We start from the raw sequence: 20,819 nt of genomic DNA on the forward strand, positions 1-20,819 counted from the left end.
CGGAGAGGCGAAGGCGTTGGCCCGCGTGTAATGCGCCGCTTGATGGGCCGTACTGGGCCGGAAGCGATTGGGTCGGGCCCGGCCCATTTGGGAGCGGGGCGCGAAGCCCAACACGAACCGCGCGATTTCTCGCAGGCTCTGCCTCCTCCACTCTCAGACGCAGGATGGTGATCGGACGGCTGAGATTGCGTGGTGGTGGCGGGAAAACGCCGACGAAGCGGAGACCACACAGAGGAGGATAACTCCCCTCGTCGTCGTCCTCACCGCCGGCGCCGGCGACGATGGCCATGGCCGCAGCCACCCCCGTACTCCTCCTCCTCCGCCGTTCCGCCACCATCTTACTCCCTCGATCTCGATCTCCGCGCGCCTCCGCTTGCGTCTTGGCGCCGCAGCGAAGGAGGGGGAGAAGGTGGCGGCTGCTCCGATCGTCGCCGCCTCCCGAAGGTGCGGATGCATCCACGGTTAGCTGATTGGTTTGGTTGCGTTGATCTGATGGACGTCCGCCGCAGGGGTTCCCGGCGAACTCATGGAGGAGGAGGAGGACTCCAAGTTCGTGCCGCTGAACGCCGAGGATCCCATGTACGGACCGCCGGTGAGTTGCTAGCTGCGGCTCCTCTTCCTTGCTATTTGCTGCTTCTGTGCTGATCTCCATCTGAATTGGTTGTTTTCGTCAGGCGCTGTTGCTCATCGGATTCGAGGAAGGCGAAACCAACAAGGTAAATACGCAGTCAATGAACTGTTCACGCAGAACAGAACGGTCCTGTTTGTCTGAAATTACCAGACATATGGTGCATTGATTTGTATGTTTGGTGTGTGTGCTTCTTGTTGTTCTGAATGTTCGATAAGCTTACCTGAAATGCATAATTTGTGCAGGTTCAGGAGTTCCTGAGAGAGCTTGACGGAGAATTTCTCAAGGTATAAAATAGTTATCTGATGCCATTTGCATGTAATGATATTGGTTTTTATGACATCAAAACATAGAACAGTTTTTCCTATTTGTTCTTGCGCATGTAGTAAACTTGAACAAAAATGTATCTTCTGACTTCTGATGAGAGCAAATAGGAGCTAGAAGAAGGGATAAAATATGGGGACTCAGCTTTAGTCTCATCGGCAAGAATCATCTAAGATGAAATTCAGGGAGAAAATTCATAGCGTGCAAGTGCATCATTCAAAGGACGAAATGGCAACCATGCTTATATGAATCTATGGATAATCTGAAAGGTCAGTTATATGCTCATATGGCTTTGTTTCAGGTGATTCATTGTACAGAAGAAATGACAAAGCAAACGTTGTGGGATGCCATGCACACTGAGCAACCTAGTATAGAAGCTGTCAAGGTCTGAATCATTCATTTTCATTATTTTCACGTTTCTTTTCAGTCTTAATCTGCTAACAGCTGACACATCACTATTGTGCTGATGTTACAGATACCAAATGCCAATCAATTAATCTCTGACCTTAGATCAGGATATTGAGCACTTGTTAACGGTTAACACTCATTTTCAATTGGCAGATTGCAAAGTCAATGCCAAGAATTTGTATATTTTCTGGCCTGACTGGTGAAGAGATGATGATGTTCATCAATTCCTACCCAGAAACTGGTAACTCGATTGTCCTATGTAAACTGTGAAATTTATTACACTTAACTGGGATCATATAAATGAACTTTGGAAGCTTGCAGATCATGTGTTGTCAAAATTAATGAGCTGCTACTTGTTGTTCAGGGTTGGAACCAGCTGCTTTTGCAGCACTTGTTCCTAACAGTGCAGACAAGATTCTTGGTGAGGTGATCGAGGAAATAATGGGTGACCACGAGATGCTGGTTTGTTCTGATTGTTCTAACTTGTGTATAATTCTTTTGTATTTCCTATTTGGAGAAATTGAGCTATATGTTCTCTGTTATACAATCTGCATACAGGAACGAATTAGCAATGAAGAGAATCTAATGTAGCCACTGGGCTAAGCTGATGGAAAGGCCCATGAAGAGAAATCAGGCAGCAGTGATCAAACTCACCTACTGAAATCACCAGCTCCAAGTGTTAGGATTATATGTGTAAACTAGGATTTTTTTTCCTTAAATGGCGTCGGTGCCAAAAGTATTAGAGTCGTGGGTGCATTACTCTACGTCAGTACCTACAATGCCTACAATTAAGATGGGAAGGCTCTAAGAATCAGAGGGAGATTAACCATGTCAAACATGAACCATAATGGCTCAAATGGTGGTTGGCTGATGGATATGGTCAGATTGCTAGAGTTCTCTGTAAGAACATGCATAAGAGATTAAGAGATGTTCCTTCTCAGATTTTCTAATTTTTTTAGACATGAAAATGATTTACATCTCTGGTCTCTGCCATCAGGTACATGACCAATGAGTCAAGAAAAGATAAATAAAATACTCAAGGTTATGGGACAAACCCCTATGTCCCTCCTGATGATATCTAACTGAAACACCGAATAGAAAACACTTAGAATTTATAACGGTATTTTATATGAATTACGTCATCTAAAATGGAACAAAAGACCTCTAACTACCACAGACCTCAACTTGTTCCGCTCACAGTCGTCTACGCCTCCATCAATCATCCTTCGGCCATTTATCCGGAACTCTGAATGTCTACAATTCTTCTGCATCCAGTGCATTTGTGCATGCATGTATGGAGTTCGTGTCCTGGTTATGGACTGCCACTGCACACAGTGCACTTGAAGATGCAGATGATACCACTACCTTTGATTGAGCATCCAGGCATGTGAGTATGTGAGATGTTTTGGATCGAGTGGTGGAATGTGGGATCAATGAACCGGTCCAAATCTGAAGCTGCAGAGTGCAGAGATGGGACACAGCACAAGGGACAAAGCAGTAGCAGGTGCTAGATTATTAATCTGAAGATTTGATCATCCTTGCTGTAAAATTGCCGCCTGTAGTGGATGTTTGACGACTCACGTGCTCAACCACTGGAGATATACAAAGTGAGATCGGCCAAATTAGCCAGCAAACAATGAATACAAGATGGACACAAGCAAGCAGTTTAAACTTAAGCACCAGTATTAATTGTTGTATTGCCGTGTCAGTTTGTGATGCAGAACATTGAGCATGAGGGGTGGTCACTTGTCAGGCGAATTGCTCGTGAGCCGTCAGAGAGAGACAGGTTTCCCGGCGATGCATGGAGCGTGCAAGTCGTCGGAGCGTTCGGTGTCTGCACGCCCCAGGGAAACTATGTGCGCCGCCCGTTTGACGACGCCTCTGTACAGTCCGCCGGCGGCGGTTACCCATTCATTTGTGTACTATAAGTGAGTTTACGGATCGATCCACTTACATCCTTACCGTGCATGCTGGCTCGGTATCACGTGTTTGTGTTATTTTCGGTCACCGCTTCGTCGTCAATCCGAGGAGGATCGAGTACGAGAGGATGTACATGTTTGGTGATGCACCTAATAAGGGACTTGTTTGGAGGAGCTTCTGGTAGCTGGAGATTTTTCTAGAAGCTGCTATTGCTAGAAGCTCCCCAAACAATCCAGATTTTCACTTAGATTATGAGAAACTGTAGTTGTAGAATACAAAAAATAAACTAGAAGTCAGAAGCTGGGTTTCCCAGCTTCTCCAAATTCTCACCAGTTGTTTCTTAGAATCTTAAACTCTACCAAACAGGGCCAAGGATGATGAACTATCCTTGGATTTATAGATGTTTTTTGGTGTGTTTTACTGTACCTGCCGGAAAAAGAAACTATCCTCTGTTCGTGGATTAAAGGATCTGAATTGCTATACAATTGTTGATAAATTTGTTTTGCCAAACAGTTGATTTGTGGACCGTCGGGTCGTCTTGAGATTTGTGTCTACAAGAGGCCTGTTCGGCTAGCTGGTATAGCCATTGTACGCAGCCGTTGCTGCTGCAGCTGCAAACTCAACTTACTATTTGTGTTGGCTGCACAACAATAAAGTTAAGTGCAGCCGAACAGGCCCAAGAGAAAAAAGCCGCACTACCTCGTGAGCAAAAGTGCTCCTCGGCGAGACTACTTCTAATTAGTTAAATACATATATAATATATATGAGTTATAATATAATTATACTATGAACTGTTAAAAAGTTTGTACCTAATAGTTATAAAAAATAAAGCTATATAAGTAGTATTCATACTCTCATAGAAATATACAATTGTGATGGTATCTTGTGTGTTTAAGGATGGAGGCCTGAAACTAAATGCAAACCACTTATATTTAAAAATAAATTTTATGGGGCTATACATGGGACAAATTAAGCAAACTCAAGTCCAAAGTGTCTAACACAGTACATGAGGGGACTCAGAAATTTAATTGCTTGATGAAGTTGAGAGGTCTGAAATGTGCGTGGTATTGCATACCTGTTTATCTAAACTACTACTATGAAAGATATACCGCTACTTTTGGACTTTTTAAATTAGTTTCTAATATCACATAATAGTCTAATATTTGTTTGCATCAAGTAAATAAAATATATTCAAATAAGCAACAAATCATACTAGCATTTTTATTTAAAAATATATTACATATGATATATTATTATATATTTTATTTTATCATAACAAAACATGTTCATTTTTGTTGAGTTGTGATCCAAATTCATTTGCACTTAATAAAGGCCAGCTTCTGCCTAGCAGAGCAGAGGCCCGTCACCGGGAGGCTTGGGCCGGAGCCCCCGCAAAAGGATCGTCATCCCTTTTAGGGTTCCACCATATATATACCTCTTGTAAACTGCCGTGCGGCGATGTAACCTTACTCCAGATATAGTGAAGATATTTTTCTGGCTGGCGCCCGTGGTTTTTTTTCTCCTGTATTGAGAGGGTTTTCCACGTTAAATCTCGTGTCTTCTGTGACTGATCTATTATTTTTTATCGTTTGTTCGCTTATCATTTCCTAACAATTTTGCTTGAGTATACATGTATGCATAGGCGGCGGCCTGGCATACCTGAATTTGGACGTGGAAACCATGCCACTTTGTCGACAGAAGAAGTCACGAGAGGAGAGGAAGAAAAACTGCCGAAATTTTGAGGCGATGACACATAGCTAGCTCGACATCGTACCTAGCTAGCCATAGAAAAATGCATCTAGCTAGCTACTTTCCGAAATGGACCAGCAAAAAAACGATAATAGATAGCTAATCCAATTAACTTTGGTAAGATCGAAGTATAAAAATGTACGACATTTTGTTATGAATGTACTCCCTCCGTTTTAAAATATTTAACACCGTTGACTTTTTAGCACATGTTTGACCGTTCGTCTTATTAAAAAAATTTGTGAAATATGTAAAACTATATGTGTACATACAAGTATATTTAACAATGAATCAAATGATATGAAAAGAATAAATAATTACTTAAATTTTTTAAATAAGACGAATGGTCAAACACGTACTGAAAAGTCAACGGTGTCAAACATTTTAAAACGGAGGGAGTATATGCCCGACACGTCGCTCTCTAGGAAAGAGGTTGACGGGTAGGTTGTTGAGGAAAAGCAAGTGCATTGTAGTATTTTTATAGCATTGAATTGAAATGAGAAATGATACGGAATAATGGTGGAGTCATCGATATATAATTTTACCTACCGGATTTAAATCCTCGCGTGTATGAAAATTAAGCTACGAGTATACGTAGATGAACTTTCAATAAAATAATAATAAATTTATATAAGCATTGTTGGTTTTCATTTTGTTTAGTGTGTGTTTATTTTGACGGGCGTGCAAGTGTGATGTTGCGTGTAGTGGTATTGTACGTATATTTCTGCTGGGTAATCGGGAAAACAAAATATAACGTGACAAAATGCACATTGATGGCAACATTTTGAATTTGTTCTTTTCCCTAGCCGTAGTGCTCTCATGACATCGACATCTATGGCTGCTGGTGGTTGGACTCTAGGGAACGTGGATGCATAGGTGGCATATGTGTAGTTGCATTTCGCACGTAAGAAATTTGCATTGGCTATAAATACGGATGACCAAACAATGCATGCATCGACGATTCGACGTACGTACGTACGTGTGCTACTTTAAAAGCACGAACATATTTGTATGGGCGATCGAACAAATTAAATCCTATATACTCACATTGTTGTCCCCTGATCACTTATTGCTACTATAGCTCTTTTATTCTCTGATAAAACTATTGCCATCTCAATAGTTTCCAGTATTTTAATAGCTGTTCTAAGATGTAAATTATATAAAAAAAAACCCCATAATAAATGAAATCCATCTTGTCTATGACCTGTAGCACTGGATATCTTTTTCTCTCTATCATGAATGCACTGGCTAGGCACGCATTTGTGCTGAAATTTGGAGGAGTATCCAACGCTTCAGCTGTAAAAATATGATTTGGTGGTTTGATTAATTTGATCTGCCACCAACTTGTAACACAAATTGCAGCTAATTTGTTTCTTAATCTCCAGATCGAACATCTGATTACTCCACAGCATTGAACAAACAATCGAATTTTCGAGTATTTGTAGTTTTTGGAGTGGATTCATGGCCACAGAAAGTCAAAGAGCAACAGATGCTCTCTCCAATCTCCATCTCCAATTCTCCATACCATATATGCATGCGAGATCCAGCCACACAGCATTAGCAAAAACAACAAAGGAGCAGCGGGCCCCACTCACTGCCAGGTGGAGCCCACCGCACACCGCGCCTTACGTGGGCCCCACATGTCAGTGAGACAAACATGCCATCATAAAAAGCAGAGAGAGCAGCAGCACTGTCCAGCTGTGGACGACGACGCGAGGCCACTCGAAGCGGCATTTTGCACCTAACCCCCTAGAGTTCTCGGGAATCGCAAAGAGGGGGCCATCTCGAGTGGCTCGCCGGCGGCGGCGGAGGCGGGGAGAGATGCTGCCCTACGCAACGGCGGCGGAGGCGGAGGCGGCGCTGGGGAGGGCGATGACGGCGGCGGAGTCGCTGTGGTTCAGGTACTCGGCGGGGATCCCGGACTACGTCCTCTTCTGGCACAACATCCTCTTCCTCTTCGTCGTCTTCACGCTCGCGCCGCTCCCCGTCGCGCTCCTCGAGCTCCGCGCGCCGGCCGCCGTGGGGCCGTTCAAGCTGCAGCCCAAGGTGCGGCTCTCCCGGGAGGAGTTCTTCCGCTGCTACAGGGACGTCATGCGCCTCTTCTTCCTCGTCATCGGCCCGCTCCAGCTCGTGTCCTACCCTACCGTCAAGGTGCGTTTCCTCTTCTTTTTTTTCTGCGGCTCTCGTCGATGAATCCGCGCAATGCTGTGCCGCGGGGATTAGATTCGAAGGAAGAACGCGACATTTGGTTACTACGCGTATGCGGCGCTTAGAATTTGGATTTGTAAGATGGTGGGTGATCCATCAGTTCGAGATTGCGAGATTTGAAGGGATTTGTGATCCGGGAACCCTTGTGAGATGCAATCACATGATCTAAGGTCGTCTTGATGATATTTTAATACTCTTAAGTAAAAGAAGATTGTTCCTTTTATATCATTTACTATTATTTATATGTGGTGCATTATTATAGTAGTTCTAGAGATCAAATAAAGAAGATAGGTCGTTTTTGAACATTGCAGATGGTGGGAATCCACACAGGGCTGCCACTGCCATCGCTGGGGGAGATGGCGGCGCAGCTGCTGGTGTACTTCCTGGTTGAGGACTACCTCAACTACTGGATCCATCGGTTGCTACATGGGGAGTGGGGCTATGAGAAGATCCACCGTGTCCACCATGAGTTCACGGCACCCATTGGATTCGCCGCGCCATATGCACACTGGGCTGAGGTGCTCATCCTCGGCATCCCCTCCTTTGTCGGGCCAGCGCTTGCACCTGGTCACATGATCACCTTCTGGCTCTGGATTGTACTCCGCCAGATGGAGGCCATAGAGACACACAGCGGGTAAGGAAACTTTGTACTTCCCCCCTTCTTTGGATTGTTTGGAGGATGCATAATTTATCACGTAAGATAAGTCTAACGATGTGCACAGCATTGTGTTGACTTGGCAAGTATTTGGATTTGTTGCTAGTGATGGATGGATATGTTGTGGATAGATTTAGTGGGTGATTGCAAATCTAGCTGCATGGCATTTTGATTTGTTAGTGATAAATGGATTTTTGGACAGAGGGTTTGTTTCCAATTGGAAGTTTGGAACATAGGATACAGGTACCTATGTTGATGCATTTGGAGTTATTGAACAGAAAAGGTTTACCTAGAAATAGGATGCTTTTATCTACTATTTCCAGAATAATGCTAGAATAGACTACAGACCATGGTTCAGCATTCGCTGCAGCTTTTTAGTAGAAAGAAATTTAAGTAGCAAATGAGTAACCTTGTTCAATTTTGCAACTACACTTTCAATTCATTAAAGTTGATTAGACTAATTAATTTGAGAAAAAAGTGCATTTGTGATTTTAATTACAAAATTATACAGCTCTAAGCAATCTGGAGTGTAATGATTGATATTAGTTTTTTTAAGCAGCTTGTCAAATTTAAATAGATATGCATATTTACTAGTGTATATGATACTATGCTAGACATGGAGAACTAGCAACAATGCAAGATTACTAGACTGTTTTGGGTCTGATCCATTGTTTTTCTGCAAGTGTTCACTCATAAAATTGTAGTATGTGACCATGGATGATATAGAAGCAATTAAGTTGCTTGAACTTTAACTTAAAAGGATGGAAAGCCGCCAACCCCTTTTCTAAAATAAATAAAAAGACATGTATATGCTTTGGTCATATCAATATTGTGTCAGCGTCAACTCATAAAACTTGAGTATCATGACCATACTTTTTGCCGTATTCCCCATCACTTTGCTATTGCACTGACCAAATGATATCGCCCATCACATTGCTGTTGCACTCGTGTAGTGTTTACATGGCATAACAAAATTATCTTGTTATTTTTGCAGCTTTGATTTCCCGTTCAACCTGACAAAGTATATTCCATTCTATGGAGGCGCAGAATACCATGATTATCATCACTATGTTGGACGCCAGAGTCAGAGCAATTTCGCTTCTGTTTTCACGTATTGTGATTATCTATATGGAACCGACAAAGTAAGTATCTGCTTTTACACAATGCAACTGTTTAAACCCACCCACCCCCAACACACAAGAACGACATATTTATGTTGTGCTCTTGTTTTTTCAGGGTTACAGATACCATAAGGCGTACCAAGCAAAGGTAGTTTTCTTTTTCACTGTTGCTATCTCCGGTCATTTTCTATGCTTCAATTCCAGAGAATTTTCAGTTTGTACAATTGTAATGTGTCAAATGGGCAACTCAGTTGACAGAGTAGCTGACCTTTTTTTTTTTCGTTCTCTCTTCCTGTTTCCTTGGATGAAACAGATGAAGGCTCTGGGGCAAACGGAAGGCGAGAAAGCAGATAGCAATGGATTGAGCTACGCGAAGTTGGATTAAACTGTCCTATATATAGCCAAAATCTGGAATGCCTCCCTGGTCATTTTGTTCGTTACGGCTTGTGTAGTGTTTTGATTTTGTTTCGATTTCTGTAGTAGTGTCGTGCTGCTGTGCCTTTTGTTTTGTGGCTGTGACTTGTGAGCATCCATAGAACTTGTTACGCTGACCAATAACATTGTGACTCGGGTAGTCTTTATGTGGTTTGCGCTCAACTTGAAAGAGTCAGAACCAATTGCTGTATATGTTTTTTTTTTTTGGGTGAAATATGCGCTGTAGAAGCAAATGATCTGCATTTCTCTGGTGTTTTGATGCCAAATCGACTACTAATCGAGACTTTATCGTAGGCAAGGATAACAAGTTATGCCTTTTGATACTATCGAGGCATGTTAACGTCCATTCCAGAAATATTACTTGGCTCAGATATGCAATAAACAGGAGAAAATCAGCAGCATACTCTTCCCGAATTACCCGAATTACGTTCACACACCAAAATTAGGGGGTAGGAAAAAAGCTTGCAACGGAGCAATGCCGAGCTTGTGTGCCAGTTCAAAAGGGCGCTTCAGTACCGGATTGGAAGTACAGACTACAGTTTGGGGTATAAAAACACACAGATGCAACTGCAAGGCATATAAGACTAACTTCAAGTTTGTAGGAATTAAAACAAGTATCCCATCTGGAATTCATCCTCACCGATCAACGAGTATTGCAGTTAAACAGCAGAACCGACAAATACAAGTAAGCTGACAAACTATGAAAACTGAAGTATCTGAAATCCACTAACATTCTTAAGGCATAAAGCACGAGAAATGATTATTCATAATGCCGGTCCCAACGAAGTGTCATCTGATTGAGCACTTGGAAAATCACTCAAAAACGGCGAGGGGGAAACCGATCCATAAGCCTCCCAGATGGGCACTCATAAGCCATGTGACCACGACCACCGCAGTTGTGGCAGATCATGAACGCACCGGCCATGCAATCACGGCTCATATGACCAACCTGATTGCAAGCACGGCAGACCACATCACTGTATCCACCACGGAAGGGAGGAGGCACGCCACCACGAAAGGGAGGAGGCCCACCCCTCTCATTGATAGCATCAGATTTGGGGCACTCTCGGGCCAAATGTCCTGACACGTTGCATAGGTTGCAGACGGGCTCGTTAGGGCAGTTACGAGCAAGATGGCCACTCTTCCTACAGTTGTTGCAGGCCTTCTCATTGGTGCATTCCGCAGCAAGGTGCCCTGGTTTGTAGCAGTTGCTGCAAAGCCTCATTTCACCTGGCAGCATTGGTGGAGCACTGCATTCTCTTGCAATGTGACCCGACTTGCCACAGTTGCGGCATATCCCTTCATTTGGGCAGCTGTTAGCCATGTGGCCAGGTTCTTTGCAGTTCCAGCAGAGATCTTTGGAAGAACACTCTGCTGCTATGTGCCTGCCAAAGTAAGCATTAGAGTAAGTAATGCTAGCTCACAGATAAGAAGGTGAAGCATGTAAGCATTCTTGATCACATGAAACTATAATCTGTGACTTAAATTACAATTATTTAATTCCACAAGTTATTGCTTAACTGTTACTAACCATCTTCTGGCAACTTTATGCATGGCTTAAGCTTCAACATTTCAGTTTCTTTAGCTACCTTTTGCTGATTTGTCATAAATATGAATAAGCTAATAAAAAAATATTAGATGCATACTATAAATTGAACTGTTAAAAGACAATGAACCATGTTTCGTGTTTTGGGAACAAATCTCAAATAATTGGTGATGCCAACACTAAGTCTCATCCATCACGAAAGGAGCATGGGGTACCTCAAAACTGTTAAATATTAGCAAATCAATGTAGCCATCTATCATGTTCACCTAACATCAACTTCATTACGGTTGAACTGTCACAATTATTGAGATCACGTCTCATTCACTGCACATTTGTAATCTAGACGGATATGGTTCTAAATACACAATGACATAAACAAGCAGTGCTATTGAGAATACAGAATTTTAAAAGCATGGCAAAACAATATAAGAGAAAATAAACACAAGTACACCACAAATAGATACTGAATAATGGAAGACTTCTTTAAAGGCTATAACAACATGAAATATCTGCAAAACAGAATAACAAATAGTCCTTACCCTGGAAGCCCACATGCATGGCAAAGAGCCACATTTGGACAATCTCTAGCAAAATGTCCTGGACGCTTACAATTGTTGCACAAATCATTAGGAAATCTGCAGGGAAGAAAACAAAGAAGTGGAGGATACAAAAGCTCAGATACATTGCAGATTGACAGGAATCTGAAATTCGTTTATTAAATTGCACTCTTCAGGTCATGAATCATGACAAACTAATGTAATCATGAGAGGGTTTTCCGAAAATCATGAAACAACATTAGCTTATGCCTTGTTGAACATTTTGCACACTTAAACCAAGTGATCGTCTAATAAAGGGAATGAGGTCCATCGTACTCCATGTACTCTTTTACTTTTACTAGCAGAGTGCCCATGCGTTGTAATGGATTTTGAAGAAATAATAATAAACTATAGGAGTTTCAACAGGACATGTTAGAATTGATAGTTGATACATATACCCGACTGTTTTAATTCGAGTCTGGGCATAGTAAGTATAGACATCATAATGGGGAACTTCATTTTATCTAAAAGGAGAAAACTCTTCACTTTTTTAGAGACCTCATTCATTGTAGAGGGAATGGTCACTTGCTACACTGGAGAACCTTGTACAATTTGGGAGTCATGGAGAAGTATATTGGGTATTGACCAACTCTGAAGAAGTTGCTTAAATTTTGAAAGTAGGATCGTCATGGGCCCACATGACAGTGAGTAGGTGGTGGTGGCAGATTCACTGCCACCACCACTGGAGTCTTTTAGAATTGTATATAGAGTATAGATATAGACAAAAGACATGAAGACAAACCAACTTCTCCTTTAAAGAAAAAGATAAAGTAACTGTTGCCTTAGCCTAGATTACTGCAATGGGTTGACCACATGTAGTGTCGCCCTATCCATATTACATACTGGAGCAACATAGGTCATGGATTCATGGCCTTAGATCAAGAGGCTATACAAATACTACATGCATAAGTAATTATTGTGGAAGAAAAACAGAGAATATATACATCCAAACAGAAATGACAATTATGGTTATCCTGCCAACATGATCAAGAGAGGTTGATATACGGTGCCAGATACTCATTTTCTTTATTTATTTAAACAAGACAACTCAAACCTGCTAGGACCACGGCGGCTGTCTCTCCTGTATGGCGCATCACGGTATGAGGTACGCTCAGTACGAATCCTGCGGTCCTTTGGTGGCGGGCTGCGGCTGCTCATCGTCAAACCTTCCTTCTAAATCTCCAAGCTCCAACCAAACTGCGAACACCACACCACAAAACCAGCACCTCCAAGACTCCCACAACCTGTTAGGCTGTTACAACCCTCCCTTCTTCCTTCCTTCCTGTCCACAACAAAACCACAGGCTGAATTCCAGCTCCATGAGCCCAAACAACAGCAACCATCCTTTCCTAAGCACAGGCCCGAATTCCAACAGTAGGGCAAACGACTCTCCGAATGCCCCACCTTCCTCCATCCTTGATTACTACAAACAAGGACCATCGAGCCATTTGCTCAATTGCTCATACACAAGATTTCCCTCCTAGTCCCCCCAACACAACCGCCCAATCTACAACAAATCATCATATCTTTACCATAGGATTCAAGTTCAACAACCATACTACCTATGCTCCCATATTCATACTGCTTCGACTATTCCACAACCTATGCTCCCATCCTACTGCTTCGACTACTCCACAACCTACGCTCCCATCCTACAAACATGCACGCGCGCTGAACCACGAGTCCACGACCAATTTGCGAGAGCAGCGAACGAAACCCTACCTGACGAGCGAGCGACCAAACCAGTAACAGCGAGCGGATTTACAGATACTACCGAGCAAATCGATCGATCCCACACTAACCGCACGAAACCTCGTCGATAGATTTGATTTCGGCTCGCACATCAGCAGCAGATTAGGGACAGACGAAAACCAACCCCAGGTCCAGGGCTTACCACGGGGGTCGGGGGGCGGATCTCCAGCAGGCGCGAGGCGGACGAGGAGACGAGCTAGCTAGCCGCGGAGCGGCGAGGGCTGCTGCTCCCGTGGCGCTCGCCGGCGCAGCGCGGCGACGGCGAGGGGGGCCGCCGAGTGGATTGGGATAGGAAGAGGAGGAGAAGCGTGGCGTGCGAGGTGCCGAGGTCTCGAGGAGGAGGAAGAAGAGGACGCGTCAGATCCAGAGCTCCACCGAAGCGAGAGCACGTGCGTTTTATGGCTGTCCGATCTCGAATGGACGGTGGAGATTACTCGTAGGTGTTGGGGATTGCCGGATTTGGATTTGGGCCGTGAGAAGAAAGGTCGGCGTTGCTGCAGCCGACACGAGCCATACATCCCACGGCCCAACAAGGCCCAAGCCCAATACGCCAAAATTGGTATCTAAGTACTCCCTCCAGTCCAAAGTGATGAGGTTATCCTGATCCTCCATATCATCTGGTATCCACGGTATTAAATATATTTTTACATAAGAAAAAAATTTAATGTGGTAAGAGAGTTAACAAGACAAAGTAAACAGATGAAGAAACCAGTTCTCATGCAAGAAACCATCTCTAAGTAAAAACCAAAAATGAATGAGATATATAGATAAAAGGAGATAGAAAAAATGTGATTGGATGATTATTTAATTTGAAGAGATCATCCTTTAGATATATATAGTTTATATACATATAAAAACTAATTGATGGTTTCTGGGTTGCATGCAACATATTTATTAGGGTGATACAAACTAGTGATCTTTGAGTTAAGAGTTATTGTGGCTTAGGCCATCTCTAACTCTGAAACTATCAAATAATTTTCATACTTGTCATGTCATATAAACTATATAGAATATATATTCAATAGATAGTGTTTTCAAATTAAATTCCTATTTAATCATATCTCTTCTACTACTATCTTCTTTCATCCATCTATCTTTTTATTTTATTCTTGGTTTTTATGTAGAGATAGTTTTGAGAAATGGTTATTCATCTTTTTTACGTCTCTCCTCGCTAAACTCTCTTGTCAAGACACTAACTGAAAGGTTGGGATGGCCTAACGTAGTACTCCGTTGTAACTTGGCGTATTGGCCTTGGGCCTTATTGGGCCGTGGGAGGTCATGGCTCTCGTCGGCTGCAGCAACGGCGAGGCGGCGGCGCCGGCGGCGACGTGGACGCCGCCGTACTGCACCGTCGTGGCGGCCGACATGTCCGACTTCTGCTACCTCTCCTGCCCGCGCTGCGAGCGGGCGCTCCCGGACCACGCCGACGCATGCGCCGCCTGCACCGGCCGCGGCGGCGGCGGAGGCCCGGTGCCCGCGCGCGTCTACCGCCTGCGCGCCTCCGTGGCCACCCACGACCGCGTCGTGCCCGTCGTGCTCTTCGACCGCGCGGCGCGCGTGCTGGTCGGCTGCCCCGCCGACGAGCTCGCGCGCTTCTTCGCGGCGCACGCGGGGGCCGCGCGCGCCGCGGAGGAGGCCCTGGAGGGGGAGGCGTGCCGCGTGGCGATGCGCGCGTTCGCGAAGGGAGCCGCCGAGCGGTTCCGCGCCGTCTCCGTCGTGCCTCTCCGCGACGGGTTCCGCCCCCTCATCGACACCCTGAGGGAGCTGTACTGCACGGCTGATCCCACACCGGCGACGTCGCCACCTCCTCGCTTGGAGGTAAGCGCCTCCTCTCTGTTCGATGAAATGCCTTGATGTTGGCATGCGGCTACGCAACAATATCTCGCAAGCATTTCAACTACAGCACATTGGATTGTAACTTTGTATGTCCAAATAGTGTATAGCACGTCAATGATCTCGCTTTCCTTTGAGATCAGATTATGAACTCTGAATTAGTTTAAACCACTTCCAATCTAGTTTGGTAGTACACGTTAGTTGCTCCTTTTTTTTTTTAGTTTTCAGTACCTCCTCTGCGTTGGTTTAGATATCTGATAAGCTTGTGGAATATTTATTCTCTAGTTAAGAGGTTTTAGCATTTTATGATCATATATTACCCTGCTGTGCCTTTGAATTCTCGACAACTTTTTGGACGAATTCTTCACATCAGTCGAATACTAATGATTCACCGGTATTTTGGAAGCGAATTCCAGTTCAACGGTCTTTTGGGAGGAAATTGGTAGTTGGCACTGGAGCTAATGCTGCTAAATCTTGTTAGACTAGCATATTGATTTCTACATACTAATAATCTATAACACTTGCTCACCTAGACTTGTAGCAACATGTCATTGCTGACAGGGAGCGCACAATGCCACATGCTACCATTTTGACTAACACCAACCTAGCACAGTGACTGGCAATCACATCTTTCAATCAAGCTTTCCTATTGTTCTCACATATCATAAGCAAGAGACTTTGACAAAGGTTTGTAAACGATCGATGCTCCAAGTCTTCACCAGATTTCCAGAGTGAGGCTAAAATCATGGCAAAATAGGGATCAGCAGAAGTGAGCAAACAAATATAATTTACACTGCTATGTATGATCGAGTGGGTAATGCGCATCGTTATTGTCAACCTTAAGGTGTCTCATCGACTTATGAGAAAACTGAAGAGGTGCCTCATCAACCTTCAGCCTGAAGTGATGAACTGTGCACCTTTCAGACATTCAGACCACAGTTTGCTTCTATCTATATGTAATGGTCAAGCGCAAGAAAGTTGTTACAGACTTGAGCAGACGTAAGATAAGAACTGAGTCAATTGACTTAGCTCAGTTGGTCGAAGGTGTGTGGGTATCCACCAAATCAACTTTGGGTGCCCATTTCTTGCTAATTAAATTGACACTTGCTATCCCAAATTTGAACGCATTCAGATATATCCAGGCATCAGACAGGGATAACAGTTAAACTTATCTGCTGAAACTGAAAGCTGCAGGGACCTAAGGTTTGAAATTGGAAATGCCATTTTTTTTCAGAAATATTCTTATGTTCTCCATGTAACTGCATTTCTTCATTGGTGTCGGTCAGTGAAGCTAGGGGAGATTTCCTTTTAAATGCGCCATGGAGGGTCAAGGGCCCCAGCCCTCCAGCCCCTGAGTACGAATAGATGCCTGTAAACTGTAGCTTGATTACCTAACTGTTGCACACAGCTACAATGGATTTTTCGAAGTGGACAATTACACTGGATTTTGATGTGACTGAAGAGAGATTTAGGAATGAATTCTCAAGCAACTCTAAAGTACCTGCAATTGCACTGATTGCAGACTTCACCTGTTTTCATCTCCACAAGTTTAAGGCCTCAAGGATAAGTGTAGGTACCATAGATAAAATGTAAAGTTTATCATGAGAGAAAAACGCATTCAGTTTGAGCCTCTTGTCAGGAAGGCAGATAGCATAGTTTATAGTTAATATAAGAACCTTCAGCAGTGCTGTATCCAGTACCCTGATCATGTGAACAATTGAAGGGTCCTCTGCGATTTCATGACATATAGTCCTTAATTTCTAAGGAGCATCTGTTCTCATTTGGAATGTTGTGCGCATTCAATCGTGTGGGTCTACAGGGAGCTAGATTCTCTTAACCTGCTATCTTTTGTCATGCTTTCAGGCTTTACACATTCCTGAATTTTTCTTTTACTAATTATCACTGACACAATGCGTATTTAGAGTTGGTAGTAGTGAGTTAGTGACCATTTGAAGACAACCTAAAGAATTCAACCTTGGATTTGTGTACTTACCCTCTTGTTGGTGCGGTGCAGGTTGCAGAATCAATCTTCCAATTCTGAACAGCCAACTGAACACCAGTTGCGTCCGGGGCTGTTTGGAATTAAGGGCAGCACAAAGATGCAAGAGACACGAAGCTGATCAGTCACATTCAGATGCTCCAAGGACGTTATGCACAGTACAACACCCTCTGATCAATCGTAGTATCCAGCACCGGCGCTTATGTGGAGCTCTGAATCTAATGATTGATCCACCTGTGCTGCTTGTGACTATGAAGGCGATGTGCCAACGAGAAACTATGCAAAACTGCATATCCACGCTTGATCAGTTCAGTTCAGCTTCAAGAATGTGCATGTCTTAACCATTTCCTGCATGTGTCTAGTATGGTTTTTACTGTACTACTGGCAGAGATCATATCCTGTGGAAGTTTACCATGATACTAGTTCGGCAATTAACTGAAGATGTGGACCACTGTCCACTGTTAAAGGAAAAGCTCATCATTTAGGCCTAATCCATTGGTTGGGCAGCTACTCAACTGTTCTTCCCTTCAGTTTGTCAATGAAACGTGTGTCGGTATGTCATATGATTGGGAAGATGAATTATATATGTGTGAATTAATAGAATTATCATATGATTGGGAAGATGAATTATGTGAACAGTGAATTAAGTTTCTGAAAAAAGTTAAGATAGTGTGTACGTGATGGTACCTTTTGTCTGATCCATGAGAAAAAATTCCAATAATTTCTCCCAATTGGAGCCAAAATACCAAAACAGAGCAATGGAGGAAGGAACATTTCGTGGAGTAATTCACCAAAGAAGGTAAAAGGAAAAAGTTTCAGGTGCATTATAAGCATATATATGATATTCGTTGCTGCTGATGTGTAGTAACCGAAAGTGAGGCTGCAAACTTAGTTACCATCGGAAGAAAGGCAGCATGGGAAATCAACTTTGTTAATGCTGCCAGTAACCAAAGGTATGCAGTTTCATGGTGAGAATTTGCAAATTCACTTTCTCAGGTTTCCTGTTTTCGTGAGGCGTCAACATCCAAAATTTGTGTGCCGTATCACACAAACCCTCTTTAGGGGGGCAACATCCTGTTCAGCCTTTATGCCAGCAGTGTTCAGTTTCATCCAAATCTCCCAGTTTTTGTCTCTACCTAAGATTCATGCAATTAACTTCCTTCCATCCATCAACCTGCCATCACTTGGTCCCATCCCATGCATGTATTAGTAGCCACACATCATCCTATAAATGACTCACTCCAACAAGTGAGAGATTCATCACAAAGAAGAAGAGAAACTAGTAGCCCATCATTCATTCACATCACTATAACTGACAAAATGGCAAGGCCTGGTAGTGGTAACATCCCAGGATCAGCATGCATTCCTCTTCTGATTCTGCTGCTGCTGCTGCTGCTACTGCATCCATCAGAAGCTCAGCCTTCTCCTGGCTACTACCCAAGCAAGATGTTCAGGTCGATGGCCTTCTATGAAGGGTACAGCACCCTGTGGGGCCCACAGCACCAGACCCTGTCCCAGGATCAGAAGTCTCTCACCCTGTGGATGGACCGTAGCTCAGGTATGTCTGTACTCTCTGTTCATCTTAAGCTTTTGGGTGAAACTGGTAGTTATACTTGTAAATACTTTTCGGCTTTTGGGCTGAACTGATCGGTCGATTCGATGCTGATAGGGAGCGGGTTCAAGTCGACACGGTCGTACCGGAACGGCTACTTCGGGGCGTCGATCAGGGTGCAGCCGGGCTACACCGCCGGCGTCAACACGGCCTTCTACGTATTGATCAACTTTTGTCATGCAAATTTCAGTGAAATGTGCAGTAGAATTTCGCTGAAAAAGTTATGTTTTTGTGTTGTATGGATGCAGCTGTCGAACACGGAGCAGTACCCGGGGCACCACGACGAGATCGACATGGAGCTGCTGGGGACGGTGCCGGGGGAGCCGTACACGCTGCAGACGAACGTCTACGTGCGCGGCTCCGGCGACGGCAACATCGTCGGCCGCGAGATGCGCTTCCACCTCTGGTTCGACCCCACCGCCGGCTTCCACCACTACGCCATCCTCTGGAACCCCGACCAAATCTTGTAAGCATTCAAAGTCTCATGTAAGTTTGCATGTAACTCATGCGGCGATCGTTCAAAAACCGTGTGCTCAATCAGTAAATTAGAGCTTGTTTCGAACGTAACGAATTTTACAGGGTTTTTACGTGATTTAGAAATACAGTACAAACGCTCACATCCTCACTTATGAACGCACACATATACGGTATACCCTATCTCTATAAGTATCTCCGAAAGACTAGACCAATATATCTTAAGACTTCCTACTATAGATTAATACGTCGCCTATCATTGAAAGAATAATTAGCCGTAAATACGAGTATTCATGTTAAGCATCTTACATAATTTATTTAAAATTCCTCCGTTTCATCGAGATCCTAATTAATTGCATCGATCAAAATGAATATCATTATATATATCATTTCATAGCGCAGGTAGTGCTATGAAATGACATATAAATTTTTTGTTTGTTCTCCGAGTTTTTTCCCATAGTTTTTCTATAATCAATATTTATCATTATATATATATATATATATATATATATATGTCATTTCATAGGGCAGTAATTATAGTACTGGACTAGTGAGTGTGATTTTTAACCGACAAATCAAATTAAATTAGTGCGAGGTAGTAATTAATTAAACTAAGCAAGTTGCTGCCGACGGTGGCGAGTGGTCAGGTTCTTGGTGGACGACGTGCCGATCAGGAGGTACGAGAAGAAGGTGGAGGGGACGTTCCCGGAGCGGGAGATGTGGGCGTACGGATCCATCTGGGACGCCTCCGACTGGGCCACCGACGGCGGCCGCTACCGCGCCGACTACCGCTACCAGCCCTTCGTCTCCCGCTTCGCCGACCTCAAGGTCGGCGGCTGCGCCACCGCCGCGCCGCCGGCGTGCAGCCCCGTGCCGGCGTCGTCCGGCGGCGGCTCCGCGGCGCTCAGCCCGCAGCAGGAGGCCGCCATGGCGTGGGCGCAGCGCAACGCCATGGTCTACTACTACTGCCAGGATTACTCCAGGGATCACACCTTCTACCCCGAGTGCTGATGAACAGCGTCAAGATTATTGCTCATTGGCTCATTGCTTCGTTGGATTCATGTGAAGTGTGATCGAATTAGTGTGAACTTCATGCTGCACAGCTGCAATTTGGTAGTTGAGGCGTGCATAAGTTGATTAAAATCATTATCGTATGCAATGCGTCAGTTGTATCATAATATGGTTGCAGTGACTTAAGTAGCACCATAAGATCCTAAGTTCAAATTTCCATATGAACAAATTTCATATTGGGTTGTTTGACGGGTCAAATTCCCAATTTAAAAAGACTGTATACATCCGGTTAGATATAGAAGCCGGGTAAAAAAATACCTTTATCTAAAAAAAAAAGTTGTGTCATGCTGCATTGTATAAGTGTTTATCAACTTCGAAGCAATGCATTGTCACAAATTGTTTGTCAGTAGTGTATAGTTTGAGGCTCTTGTTGAGCTACAAACTATGTTGTTGCCTATAACAATCCTTTCTGCCACTAGTTTGTATTGGTTGAGGAAAGTGTTTTACTGTCTCATAAGTTGATCAAATTCTTTATTCTTCATTAGTTATAT

At 43.7% G+C, this 20,819-nt stretch overlaps 5 protein-coding genes across 6 annotated transcripts; 4 read left to right on the forward strand and 1 right to left on the reverse strand.

Annotated features, from left to right (window-relative positions):
* The first annotated feature begins 197 nt into the window (after positions 1–197).
* Positions 198–2,305, forward strand: LOC127752776 (uncharacterized). The gene is made up of 8 exons (XM_052278184.1): positions 198–444; positions 510–592; positions 675–716; positions 874–915; positions 1,254–1,337; positions 1,514–1,601; positions 1,725–1,822; positions 1,919–2,305. The coding sequence occupies exons 1-8, from the start codon at positions 282–284 to the stop codon at positions 1,949–1,951; spliced, it is 633 nt and encodes a 210-aa protein (XP_052134144.1). The 5' UTR covers positions 198–281; the 3' UTR covers positions 1,952–2,305.
* A 4,427-nt stretch (positions 2,306–6,732) lies between these two features.
* Positions 6,733–9,607, forward strand: LOC127753258 (very-long-chain aldehyde decarbonylase GL1-10). Its single transcript, XM_052278732.1, has 5 exons — positions 6,733–7,177; positions 7,546–7,868; positions 8,884–9,031; positions 9,126–9,158; positions 9,324–9,607. Exons 1-5 carry the CDS (start codon positions 6,848–6,850, stop codon positions 9,393–9,395), a joined length of 906 nt encoding a protein of 301 aa, XP_052134692.1. The 5' UTR covers positions 6,733–6,847; the 3' UTR covers positions 9,396–9,607.
* Positions 9,608–10,050: 443 nt separating this feature from the next.
* Positions 10,051–13,694, reverse strand: LOC127753259 (zinc finger protein GIS2-like). 2 transcript variants are annotated; one of them, XM_052278735.1, is made up of 4 exons: positions 13,482–13,694; positions 12,642–12,865; positions 11,531–11,626; positions 10,051–10,830 (listed from the first exon to the last, which is right to left on the reverse strand). In XM_052278735.1, exons 2-4 carry the CDS (start codon positions 12,743–12,745, stop codon positions 10,263–10,265), a joined length of 768 nt encoding a protein of 255 aa, XP_052134695.1. In that variant the 5' UTR covers positions 12,746–12,865; positions 13,482–13,694; the 3' UTR covers positions 10,051–10,262. The 2 variants fall into 2 exon arrangements, with proteins under 2 accessions (XP_052134695.1, XP_052134693.1); XM_052278733.1 differs by having other exon boundaries at positions 12,642–12,869.
* Positions 13,695–14,512: 818 nt separating this feature from the next.
* Positions 14,513–17,838, forward strand: LOC127753260 (uncharacterized). The gene is made up of 2 exons (XM_052278736.1): positions 14,513–15,157; positions 17,187–17,838. The coding sequence occupies exons 1-2, from the start codon at positions 14,618–14,620 to the stop codon at positions 17,211–17,213; spliced, it is 567 nt and encodes a 188-aa protein (XP_052134696.1). The 5' UTR covers positions 14,513–14,617; the 3' UTR covers positions 17,214–17,838.
* Positions 17,839–18,353: 515 nt separating this feature from the next.
* Positions 18,354–20,802, forward strand: LOC127753257 (xyloglucan endotransglucosylase/hydrolase protein 31-like). Its single transcript, XM_052278731.1, has 4 exons — positions 18,354–18,729; positions 18,841–18,941; positions 19,032–19,249; positions 19,905–20,802. The coding sequence occupies exons 1-4, from the start codon at positions 18,369–18,371 to the stop codon at positions 20,266–20,268; spliced, it is 1,044 nt and encodes a 347-aa protein (XP_052134691.1). The 5' UTR covers positions 18,354–18,368; the 3' UTR covers positions 20,269–20,802.
* Positions 20,803–20,819: the final 17 nt, after the last annotated feature.

The sequence above is a fragment of the Oryza glaberrima genome, chromosome 10, assembly GCF_000147395.1.
Source record: "Oryza glaberrima chromosome 10, OglaRS2, whole genome shotgun sequence".
NCBI lineage: Eukaryota > Viridiplantae > Streptophyta > Magnoliopsida > Poales > Poaceae > Oryza > Oryza glaberrima.

Excerpts from the sequence above, each read along its gene's own strand:
- LOC127752776 (XM_052278184.1), top strand. The coding sequence starts at position 282 with ATGGCCATGGCCGCAGCCACCCCCGTACTCCTCCTCCTCCGCCGTTCC. Across the intron at positions 717-873 it reads AGGAAGGCGAAACCAACAAG|GTTCAGGAGTTCCTGAGAGA; the intron begins GTAAATACGCAG and ends TAATTTGTGCAG. Across the intron at positions 1,338-1,513 it reads CTAGTATAGAAGCTGTCAAG|ATTGCAAAGTCAATGCCAAG; the intron begins GTCTGAATCATT and ends TTCAATTGGCAG.
- LOC127753258 (XM_052278732.1), top strand. The coding sequence starts at position 6,848 with ATGCTGCCCTACGCAACGGCGGCGGAGGCGGAGGCGGCGCTGGGGAGG. Across the intron at positions 7,178-7,545 it reads TGTCCTACCCTACCGTCAAG|ATGGTGGGAATCCACACAGG; the intron begins GTGCGTTTCCTC and ends TGAACATTGCAG. Across the intron at positions 9,159-9,323 it reads ATAAGGCGTACCAAGCAAAG|ATGAAGGCTCTGGGGCAAAC; the intron begins GTAGTTTTCTTT and ends TGGATGAAACAG.
- LOC127753259 (XM_052278735.1), bottom strand. The coding sequence starts at position 12,745 with ATGAGCAGCCGCAGCCCGCCACCAAAGGACCGCAGGATTCGTACTGAG. Across the intron at positions 11,627-12,641 it reads AGCCGCCGTGGTCCTAGCAG|ATTTCCTAATGATTTGTGCA; the intron begins GTTTGAGTTGTC and ends TCTTCCCTGCAG. Across the intron at positions 10,831-11,530 it reads CATGCATGTGGGCTTCCAGG|GCACATAGCAGCAGAGTGTT; the intron begins GTAAGGACTATT and ends TTACTTTGGCAG.
- LOC127753260 (XM_052278736.1), top strand. The coding sequence starts at position 14,618 with ATGGCTCTCGTCGGCTGCAGCAACGGCGAGGCGGCGGCGCCGGCGGCG. Across the intron at positions 15,158-17,186 it reads CGCCACCTCCTCGCTTGGAG|GTTGCAGAATCAATCTTCCA; the intron begins GTAAGCGCCTCC and ends GGTGCGGTGCAG.
- LOC127753257 (XM_052278731.1), top strand. The coding sequence starts at position 18,369 with ATGCATGTATTAGTAGCCACACATCATCCTATAAATGACTCACTCCAA. Across the intron at positions 18,942-19,031 it reads GCGTCAACACGGCCTTCTAC|CTGTCGAACACGGAGCAGTA; the intron begins GTATTGATCAAC and ends GTATGGATGCAG. Across the intron at positions 19,250-19,904 it reads TGGAACCCCGACCAAATCTT|GTTCTTGGTGGACGACGTGC; the intron begins GTAAGCATTCAA and ends GCGAGTGGTCAG.